Below are 11,816 nucleotides of genomic sequence, written 5' to 3' on the forward strand. Positions count from 1 at the left end.
CAATCCTCTGGAGTAGAATAGTCTGGCCAAGACAGTGCACAGTTCATCCTAAACAACACCAATTCAAACACACCGGCACAGATACACAGCAGCATACATGTACATGTAGGTCATAATGGTATGCATGTGGAACTTCCACATGGCGAGAAACATGGGACGTTATGCATAAAAGTTACTGTACAAACAAGAAACCCCTAATCAGATGTGTGTGTCCCCTTGTAGTACAATCGTGGCCAAAGAAATCCAACCCACGTGCGGAAAGCAGCGCCACGGCTCATGCGGCCCCTGGATCGGTTTTTGGGAACGTGGGATGATGTAATGAAATGAAAACGGGGTGCTACTTTTGACTCGTCGTTCGGATTTCTGCGGTAGATACACTGTATCTGGGTTTCTACCGCAGATGGGAATACCCACGGCATCATGCCATAATGCATCGGGCTATACATACACGACACCACACAACAGTGAGGTGCCTTTGACCTGCGAGAGCCCAGCGCCAGTAATGCGTTCATTTAGCTGTTCTGTGAAAGCTACTGACTCCAACATGGCACAAACTGGTGCACTTGCCAACCCCACAGTGTACATACATGTAGAACCAGTGCAAGAATGCTGAATATCAAACCTTGCCACACAAAGCAGCGCAAAAGAGACATTCAGTAGCCAGCAAAGATGATGTCACAGAAAAAGCAGCAGCAGCAGCAGCAGCAGCAGTCTGATGTGGACAGTAGACTGTACCTGGTCCATATTGCTGGTGACCTTCATTAGAACATCGGCGATCGGGTAGCGACCAGATTTGTTCTTGCTGACAATGATGCTACAGAGATTGTTCAGGTGCATTGTTGCCATATTCTCCGGCTCCTTGAAATAGCTACCCTGTTGGGAACAAACAACCATGAAAAGAAGTGTTTGGCTACATCCAGATGTATTTACACATGAATACAGTCTATCTTTCTGGCCATTTATCAAGCTGACCGCAGCAGCCGTGACAGTCCAAAAATTACTGAAGATTTTTTTCAGACGTACGATGCATTCATTTCGAAAAGAGAGCTACAGTCAGCTTTGCGAATAACGACACTCGGCAGGGCATCAGAAAAGTGTCCTTATTTGCGAAGTGTCCTTATACCCGAAGTCTCATTATAATTATGTATTACAGTTAGATGGGACTTTGCTCTGAGCATGGAAATTCTGTCACTATTCGCGAATTGTCGTTATGTCCGCAGTCGTTATTAGCGAAGTTGACTGTATTCGTAGAATTTGACCCAGGTTTACATTTTCACTATGCTGCATTCTTCAGTTCTATACTACTGTCGTACCTGTCTGAGAATGGCTGTCATGTTCTCCATGAAATAGGCACGACATTTCACATGACAGAAGTCACAGTACTCTGTAAAACAGCAACACACACACACGCACACACACGCACACACACGCACACATACACACGAGCACACACACACACACACACACACACACACACAAACACATATGTGTACGCACAAATCAGCTGCAAGAACAAAGCACAGTGCACCGACTTTTCTCGCGAAACTCAGAGACGCATGGGACACGAGTAGAGATGCTTGCTGAGCAACATGAAACACAAAGCAGCCACAACTTAAGACGGTGAAAGGAATCAAAAATTCAAAACACAAACCAATCTAACAGGCAAGCAGTGGCTATGAGACAAACTGTACAGTCTACCCGCAATAAGTCACGTACTTTAAGTTGCACACTTCTGCAATTCGGACGGGGGCATGTACTTTCGTATACTAGCACATACGCGCTATTATGTAAGCCACACACCCGTGATACCCGCCTAGTTCCCATTCGGCGGGGCGCGACGGGACGCGACGTAAGGATCGACGGGAAGCGACGGGACGGTCTGACAGCGTCCAATGTGAACACCAGGAACGGGAACGCAACCGTACTACCGTACAGATCGGGAAGCGACGGGAAGAGTTGGATCGATCCAACTTTTCATACCGTAGACGGGCGTAGACGGGGACGCAAGCGTACAAAACGGCTGCAATTCGAGTGTGAACAGGAGACGGCGTCGTGCGCCGACTACTCCCGATTCATCCTTAAAAAAATTTTAGCATTTCGAACACTGCGCTTCCCATGATAACTCACAGAATGGCTAGCACGACTTGAGTTGAATTTTAGCAACATAAGATCTCATGTCACTTATAGTATTTAGGGATAGTTCAGAAGTGTGACAAACGAACTATTCTATCATTTCCTGGGGCTATTATTTGAATGCCACAACTTTCAGGGCTAATTTTTTTGATCTTCATGAAAAACTGGTATTGTGAACTTGATTCCGCTTCTTTCAAGGAGAAATAATTGAAAAGAAGTCCCGAAAAACGAGAAATTAGGTCTGAAAGTCACCCCGTCACGGACCGTGCCTTATGACTCGCGCCGTTCGACGTTGAACGTCGCAATGACTGCCGCATGTCGTGTCGTACGAATCGTACAGGATTTTACAGCTCACCCCAGCCCTCCCGACAAGCCCTTACGTCCCGTACCGTCGGCGTTGCGTCGAATGTGAACTAGGCTATAAGTCATGCATATTTGTCTTCAAGATTGGGTACGCGTCTTATTGAGAGTAGACAGTATCAATACACGAGGACTTTGCAGTAACCAGGTGGAATAGATAATGATCTGATCAACAAAGAGAGCAAATACACTGATGGTTCACTTACTGATGACACGACTGAATGCATCCGATGCACTTCGACCACGGTCTGGGAAAGCCAGAAGAAAATAACGGGCAAGGCAAGCAAAGCCAGAATGACCGCATGTGAATATACAGGCATGTATGCACATGTGTGTGTGTGCGTGTGTGTGTGTGTGTGGGTGTGCGTGTGTGAGTGTGTGAGTGTGAAACATGTACATAAAGTCGGCTGCAAACGCATGACCTTTTATGCATGGCTGGTCTCATAATGTGCACAACTGAAGTGGACTTGCCCCACAAAAGCAAATGACGGGAAGATAATAGGTCCTATGGAGTTTTCTTTCAAAGACCACTTCAGTATCTCTCTCCTCTTTCCCTGGGGAGACCCAAGTGACTTCAACGGTACAGGCACACTGGAGTGACAGGACCCTCACCTCCACGGCCTCGAACCAGCGAGCATTTAGTGTCTGCGCATAGCAAGTTAGACATGGCAGCCTGCGCCAACAGCAATAGATCGGCAGCAAACTGAGGTCCTTGCAGCGAAGCTGAGAAGAGGCCGCCATGGTTCCTGCCTTTGAATTGGTGCAGTGAAGTCAGGTCACTGCTCGATGCAATGGATCTGCGAGGGTGAATCAGCTGCGTGGTTGATGATGTGTAGTAGCTATCCTCCTCGTCGCTGGGGCCAAACGCCCACACCGTGCACTGGGCAATGATCTTCTCGATTGTGTCCCAGTAACTAAACAACACAACACATGTGCATGTACCCCCACACACCCACACATGCACCCACACCCACATCCACCCACATCCACCCACACACATGCACACAAACACATCAGCACACAAACATCCACAGGCACGAGCGCGCACAACACATGCATGGTAACCCTTTTTTTTTTTAAGAAGAAAAAAGAAAAGCGGCCAATGGCGTGCAGCACGGTCTACAGACATTGCTGACTAGGAAGAAACCCTGTACCTTGCGGATTAAGCCTAGTCAGCCTAGCCAGAGTCTAGCCTTCGGTCCGAACTTCAACTAAGGCACTGCAACTGCAAGTGGTACCAGCTCGGATAACGAGGATCCGTGCAAGAATTGGCACCATTGACATCAACAAGGAGGGCATTACGACGAAGATGCCTGAATCGACATGCGACACAATCGAGGTTCGAGGTGGCATGTCCTCGTAGATATAATGTCTGAGCAAGAGTACATAACCCCCCAGAGTGTGCAACGCCGATCCAGCTCTGTGTAGGGTCTTGGTCGAGCGGAATCGGATCTTCTGATGTCATGCGTACACTTCACACCAGCGCAAGGCCGGTCTCGAGGCAGGGCACCATTGTTTTTGATCCAAGAGTACCCGCGACTCCCCGGGTTCCCCTCAGATGTGTACGGTATTATGACGCAAAGATCCGATTCCGCTCGACCAAGACCCTATGCAGAGCTGGATCAGGCGTTGCACACTCTGGGGGTTATGTACTCTTGGTCTGAGAGATCGCATCAAGGCAACTTAGAGTTTGAGTTTAAACACCGTCCTGCTCCACTTAATATACACTAGCATGTAGCATGGCAGCACCAATCAACACTCACCGATTGTATACCAATTGAGCTGGCTCATCCACAACAGTCTCATCAACGACCAGATCAGCAAACAACTGGCCCAGGGCTGCCACACACACCATCAAGAGATCCCTGAAAAATGAGACAAACCACCAGAAAAAATAGGTTTAATCTGGTGTCTAGGCTGTGTACGAAATTAAAATGCGTACTAAGCCTATTTTGTTTTAATGTACAAAGTTACAAACGGCACGGTAGATAGTTCGTATATAGAACGATATTGGCATATAACTAGTTTGGGGTGAAACGTACGACATTTCACGTACGAAATATTCTTGACTTGCAGTACAGTACTGTAAAACGACAAACTTTCGCGACTTTCGCAAGCAGGGTCGAATCGCGAAAGTTTGACACGCGAATATGAAATTTGTACTACTAGTATTACTTGAAGTACGTACTACGCGATGCGTCGATGATCGATCGTTTTGCAACAGATCTGTACAGTACATTCGCATGCATCACTCACTGCACTGACTGTACGTACATTCACAGCGCTGATCGATGCTTGCACGGCCGGCTATGTCCAACCAAAGCGCGCAGCTGTTGCAACGACGGGTTACGTACCAACACCAGTCTTGCAAGTAATAAACATTAGTTGTCGTTGGAGTACGGCGACTTGAACCAGAAGAGAATAAAACAATCGACTGGAGAATGTCTCAGTGTTGTGGAGAGTGTTGTTGAACTTATTGGAGCGTTTGGCCAGCTTGCTGTTGCGTAGATTTTAGTGTTGTACTGCTCGAAGAAGTCGCCTGAATTTTATCGCGATGAGTATCGCAGTGGCTCAGCAGTTCGAAGAGAAAGTCTTCCGATGATCCCTCTTCGAACGTGCCATCCTTTCTCCCAGTACTAGTACTTACCTTATGGTTCTCTTTGATGCCTTGATTCCTTGTTACATTCCTTGATTCCTTCTTTCATTCTTTCATTTCTTCTCTCATTCTTCATGCACTCTGCGCCCATGCACTCCGAGGCTTCGTAAAATAAACTTCTTTGATTTTCGGTGGAAGGTAAAAATCGCTAAAATGAATCGCCGCCAACTGGTCCAGTTTGCCAAAACGCTAAATTTAGCCACCGCGAAAGTTTGTCGTTTTACAGTACATGGAAGCAGCCGCGAGGCAGACAAAGCAATCACAAGTGGAGGATGTACACTAGGAGTTGCAAAAGGAACGTTCTCCCTCCTTGCTGTAGCTGTATGAACTGTGTGAATACGCTGTGACCCCAGGGCATAGAGTAGCAACCTTTTGGACGGTGAAACACCCTACAGTAAAACCTGTCAAGGCAACCACTCTGATCAGGTGACCACCTGTCCTAGAGGACCGCTACAGCTACGTGTAGGACCGAGAGAAATTATCGCCAGTCAAATGGCCCTGGATAAGGAGACCATCTGTACGCAGGGACCACATTTTGAAGGCCCCTTGAGCAATCGTCTAAGACAGGCTTCACTGTATTTCCTGGTTGTAAGAATGGCACAAAACCTAACGAGCAACACTGGCCATCACACACAACAGACAGTACTGAACAGAGCAGTATGTAGTGGCAACACTAGCCATCACACACACCCAACAGACAGTACTGAGCAGAGAAGCATGCAGTGGTAACACTGGCCACCACAACAAGGGGAACGACTTTCCACGTGAACTCTTACGAACCTGTCATCTCGTGACGTTGATCCCAAGACGTCTTCATAGCGACCAAGCCAGCGGATGAGGCAGTTGCCCAGGCAATTGCAGAAGTAATGCTCTCTCCGGAAGAAAAGCTCAGAGCGACATGACATCATCTGCAGAGAATAGGCATGACCAATGATACAGAGGTTATTTTACGTACTGTGAGTGTGCAGATAAGCATAATTGCAAAAGTAGTTCAGATTTCGCCTCGGTAAGGCTTTGAGTGCTTTGGGTCTCCGGTGTGGCAAGATATGTACAGCAGATCACCGAGATCAGCCAGGCACTAACTGCATGCAGGCCAATGGAAGTGTACGGGATGGCTAGAGTTGAATGAGGTTATTATTTGTTCGTAGTGATATGACATGATCACATGTCTGATCAAGGTAGACTGTGTAGCAAGTCAGTCCATGGCAATGCTCCAGTAGGCGTTGAAGCCCGAGCTGCAGCTTACCGTCTGTATTGCTCTGCACAGATGTATTTGCAGTGTCACGTTGGGGACACTCAGTTCAGCTATGTACCTACAGCACACAAAAGGCATGCAAGCAACACAATCAAAACACGCACGCTCAGGGTTAGTGTACAGGCAAGGCTGCCTCATTGTACATGATCTAGTGGAGAGCAGTGTGGGTACGAGTACAGGCTCTGTAGTCACGAAGGTGGGGAAATCCCTGGCTCAAGTTCCAAAAACACTTACTTTGATAGGTGAAGCACAATAGTCTCCACATTGACAAAACTCATGTACTTGTTCTGGCCATGAACCACTGTTTCAAACATTGGCTTCAGCAGTGATGTCACCTGTACAGAGAGATAGAATTAGAAACACCCTTGATACGACACGGTCCGTGCACATGTACTGATATTCAAGTACCGTAAAGTACCGCCAGAGCGCCCCACCATCTCGTCCTTTCGTGGTCGTATTGTGGAGGTGGTCTGCTGTCTGTAGGTCATACGACATGAACCTTGTACACATATTCCACATTTTGCAGTCAATCCGTACCTTCGAGCGGACACAAGCTCCACACAAAAACCTGGCAAGTGTGCCCTTAGTACACTAAGGTTCTCACATCGTACAAACTTCGTTGCACTCTGCCATACGATTTTCCTTTCCCTGGCTGTAAAATCAAGGTGGGGCGCTCTGGCGGTACTTTACGGTATGTACTACATTTTTAAGTACTTGTCAAGTTTGATCACCCCCCCCCCTCCCTCTCTCTCTCTCTCTCTCTCTCTCTCTCTCTCTCTCTCTCTCTCTCTCTCTCTCTCTCTCTATTCAGCCCATTCAAGTTGATTCCTGAAAAGAGACAAAACGACACTTGACACTGATGCAGACATCAAAGAAAGATTGGCAGACAACCAATGAGCTTGGTGAAAGACTACAAAGAGCAAATAAATACTCCATTGTACCAGAAGTTCTTGTGCGTGCTCCCACATGTACATCACTGGCCTTTACCTGCTCAACGAACAGTGTACTCTCTATAGTAACACCGGTAGTAGCAACCTAGGAACACACACAAACACACAACAAAAACACAGAATGTTGGAACAGATAGAGTGTGTTCTCTGATAAAGAGACTTTCAAATAAAAGAAAGTCAGAGGAGCGCCAGTGCCACTCCGAAGACAAAACAGAATTATGTATACAGTGTACACATACTTCGAAGTACTGGCATGATTGAATAGGTGAAGCTGGCAGACACTCCTGATGCAGTATATACACATCACAACAGCACTTCCTTAAACCAGAAGAGGCAGAAAAGATGCATGCATAGTACATGTACCTGCTCCAGAATCTCGGTAAGACGCTGCTCCACCAAATTCAAACACTTTGGAATAGCGGACGGGCTGATGTTCTCCAAAGCAATGCGTGTGATTGTCTGGATCTGAAGAGCCAGGCACAAACATACAGTCAAAACCAACCAACCAACCAACCAACCAACCAACACACACACACACACACACACACACACACACACACACACACACACACACACACACACACACACACACACACACACACACACACACACACACACACACACACACACACACACACACACACACACACACACACACACACACACACACACACACACACACACACACACACACACACACACACACACACACACACACACACACACACACACACACACACACACACACACACACACACACACACACACACACACACACACACACACACACACACACACACACACACACACACACACACACACACACACACACACACACACACACACACACACACACACACACACACACACACACACACACACACACACACACACACACACACAGAAGAACTATGTTATTGTCAATCAAGTCTGTATCCACAAAGAGTGTACAGTGAAACCTGTGACTAACGACCACCCCTTGGGGCCAGAGAAAGCGGTCTATAGTGGCAGGTGGTCCTTAGTTAGAGGCTTGCACCGCACAGCCATAATAATAATATGAATGTGAGATCGTCCGTGCCTGGCGAAGTGGTCTTTAGTACCAGGCTGGTTGCTAGTCACGGTGGTCTTTAATACCAGGCTGGTTGCTAGTCACGGTTGCCCTTAATACCAGGCTGGTTGCTAGTCACGGTGGTCTTTAGTACCAGGCTGGTTGCTAGTCACGGTGGTCTTTAGTACCAGGCTGGTTGCTAGTCACGGTGGTCTTTAGTACCAGGCTGGTTGCTAGTCACAGTGGTCTTTAGTACCAGGCTGGTTGCTAGTCACGGTGGTCTTTAGTACCAGGCTGGTTGCTAGTCACGGTGGTCTTTAGTACCAGGCTGGTTGCTAGTCACGGTGGTCTTTAGTACCAGGCTGGTTGCTAGTCACGGTGGTCTTTAGTACCAGGCTGGTTGCTAGTCACGGTGGTCTTTAGTACCAGGCTGGTTGCTAGTCACGGTGGTCTTTAGTACCAGGCTGGTTGCTAGTCACGGTGGTCTTAGTACCAGGCTGGTTGCTAGTCACGGTGGTCTTTAGTACCAGGCTGGTTGCTAGTCACGGTGGTCTTTAGTACCAGGCTGGTTGCTAGTCACGGTGGTCTTTAGTACCAGGCTGGTTGCTAGTCACGGTGGTCTTTAGTACCAGGCTGGTTGCTAGTCACGGTGGTCTTTAGTACCAGGCTGGTTGCTAGTCACGGTGGTCTTTAGTACCAGGCTGGTTGCTAGTCACGGTGGTCTTTAGTACCAGGCTGGTTGCTAGTCACGGTGGTCTTTAGTACCAGGCTGGTTGCTAGTCACGGTGGTCTTTAGTACCAGGCCGGTTGCTAGTCACGGTGGTCTTCAGTACCAGGCTGGTTGCTAGTCACGGTGATCTTTAGTTACATGTTCTACTGTACAGTGAAACCTCTTCTGGACGAACACCAAGAGACCAATGGTATTTGTTCGCAATAACGGGAGTTCTTCCCATCCATAATGTTATGCCTAGTCTAGTAAATACAGAGTGATTTATTGATATCCGCTTTTAATAGAAGCATGACACTTGCCTGATTTCCAGCACGCCCCTCTATTGTGCACGACAAGAGTGACATTGCCTCATTCAGAAACCTGAAATATGCACAGAAACACAAACACAGGCATGCACAACATGCACAAGCAGGCGTGCGCGCGTGCACACACACACACACAAAACACACATACAAATAAGTTCATAGCTACGGTAAAAGAAGCTTGCCAGGTGTGCGTGTTAATTAATTACCGCCCAGTTTCTGCACACCAAGAATAGTGCTAGGTAAAATTTGACCCGAAGTACAAAGCTGGCGGCGCCCTGGACCAGTTCCGATTACATCACATCATTCATCAACTTGATGAATAATATGCTATGCCCACATCTGAAGAAATGATTTACTCATGGATCAGATCACGTCACGTTACGGAGCAAGCAATGAAAAAAGGATCATACCGCGGTAAAAAAAAAGAAAAGAAAAAAGAGTTGTATTGTCACACACCAACAGTACATGAAAACGAGAGAGTACAGCCGGAGTGGATTATTGTGAGGGTGAAATTCCTACTTGTAGATTGTATCAGCTTAGTGAGAAGTTATAGCGCTGTACACTTTGTCTCTCATGTACATGTACTGCATGAAGTACTCTTGGTCACAACTACAACCACACCTTCCTTCCTTCCTTCTTCCACTGCCATGACTGGCTATGTGGCCCCATACGGGGCAGACCAGGAGACATGTTGTCCACCGGGCAGGGAACGCCATACTCAGCGCGCGGGCCGCGCGAACAGCGTTACACGTGTGCCTCGCAATATCCTGCGGCCGACGAAAACTGCGCGCACAAGTGCCACAGATGAGGGGCTTCGCCACAGGCTCCATGCGGGACTGGACAATAGCGTCGACAGCATCACGGCAGGTGACCCGCCATCCATGTCGATCTTGGACGATGTCACCAAGCTGCTCCAGAGGAACGCCAACAGCCATCAAGTCGCACTTCGCGTAGTCCTTCCAGCGCTTATGGTGTCCATGCAGTGGACGTTTGGAGGGTAACGCGCCGTACAGCAGCTGACGAGGGATCCGATCTGGCATGCGGGACACGTGGCCAAGCCATCGAAGTCGGCGGACTCTGACTTTATCCGCGATCTCCTCCATATCGCCCCACATCCTGCGAACCTGGAGAGAGGAGATGTGCTCCTCGATCTGCCGGCCACGATTTATCTTCAGGATGGAACGCACGCACTGCAGGTGAAAGGACTCCAGGCGACGGACATCACGCCGCCTGACGGTCCAACTCTCAGATCCATAAAGAAGGACCGCCAGGACAGTCACTCCATACACAACGCGCTTGATGGCGATGCTAAAGTCATCACTGTCGAAAACCGACTCCCGCAGTGTACAGAACGCACCCGATGCAGCAGCAACTCGCCGAGACACATCAAATGAGCTCCGGGCGTCTGGCGTAACATGACAACCGAGATAGCGAAAGGCCTCAACGTGGTCAACAACACCATCCAAAGGGGTCTGGTCGGCATCCACAATACCAGCCCAAGCCGCCATGAATTTGGTCTTGGACATATTGACACTAAGGCCAAACGCACCAGCTACATCCCTGAACGAGGATAGAGCCCTCTCAGCACCAACATGCGTAACTGCGAGCAGGGCTGAATCATCCGCAAACTGACACTCCGTCAGCCGAACTCTGCGATACTCTGCCAATCTGGTGTTGAAAAGCCGCTCCCTCCGAAACTGGACGAGTGGGATCCCCAGCTCACCATCATCAGCAATCACGCCACGCCATCTCTCGAAGACTGCACACATGTATAGGTTAAACAAAACGGGGGCCATAGTGCAAGCCATTCTCAACCCGAATCGGTGCAAGCAGGTCTCCACCCACACGAATACTGGCAGTCATGTCGCTATGGAAGGAACTGATGATGGTGATCAGATTCCCTGGGACGCCAAGTCTAGCCAACACTCTCCACATAGCACTCCGCGGAACCGAGTCGTACGCTTTCTTCAGATCGATAAATACAGCGAAACCTTTCGTGGCATGTTCGTGCAACTTTTCCAGGATCTGCCGCACAGCAAACACCATATCCGAACAACCACGGCCCCTGCGGAAACCACACTGCGAGTCAGGCAAGCACCTTTCTCCGAGAACCTGCCGACGATTGGCAACCATGCGAGCAACTAGCTTTCCGGCAACACACACACACACACGCACACACACGCACACACGCGCGCACACACACACACACACACACATAAATAGTCTTACTCTGACTCGAGCAGCTCCTTGTTGTCAGAGTTGACTGGTAGCGCTCCACTTAGGGCGCTGAGACTCTGCGTCATGGCGGTCCACTTCTTCATCTTTACACACACACACACACACACACACACACACACACACGCACGCACACACGCACGC

The 11,816-nt window shown here is 48.6% G+C and overlaps 1 protein-coding gene across 1 annotated transcript in view; it reads right to left on the bottom strand.

Moving 5' to 3' along the window:
- Nucleotides 1-11,816, bottom strand: part of LOC135804438 (neurofibromin-like) — a 70,086-nt gene that overhangs the window by 31,168 nt on the left and 27,102 nt on the right. The window contains exons 19-31 of the mRNA XM_065318306.1: nt 11,667-11,758; nt 9,432-9,492; nt 7,718-7,819; nt 7,392-7,439; nt 6,639-6,739; nt 6,396-6,462; nt 5,930-6,057; nt 4,257-4,358; nt 3,106-3,407; nt 2,700-2,741; nt 1,314-1,384; nt 736-873; nt 1-48 (exon numbers count right to left, since the gene is read on the bottom strand). The exon at nt 1-48 is cut by the window's left edge and continues 36 nt beyond it. Of these exons, the coding sequence (XP_065174378.1) occupies nt 1-48; nt 736-873; nt 1,314-1,384; nt 2,700-2,741; nt 3,106-3,407; nt 4,257-4,358; nt 5,930-6,057; nt 6,396-6,462; nt 6,639-6,739; nt 7,392-7,439; nt 7,718-7,819; nt 9,432-9,492; nt 11,667-11,758 (1,302 nt within the window). The remainder of the gene's footprint in view (nt 49-735; nt 874-1,313; nt 1,385-2,699; nt 2,742-3,105; nt 3,408-4,256; nt 4,359-5,929; nt 6,058-6,395; nt 6,463-6,638; nt 6,740-7,391; nt 7,440-7,717; nt 7,820-9,431; nt 9,493-11,666; nt 11,759-11,816) is intronic.

The sequence above is a fragment of the Sycon ciliatum genome, chromosome 1, assembly GCF_964019385.1.
Source record: "Sycon ciliatum chromosome 1, ocSycCili1.1, whole genome shotgun sequence".
NCBI lineage: Eukaryota > Metazoa > Porifera > Calcarea > Leucosolenida > Sycettidae > Sycon > Sycon ciliatum.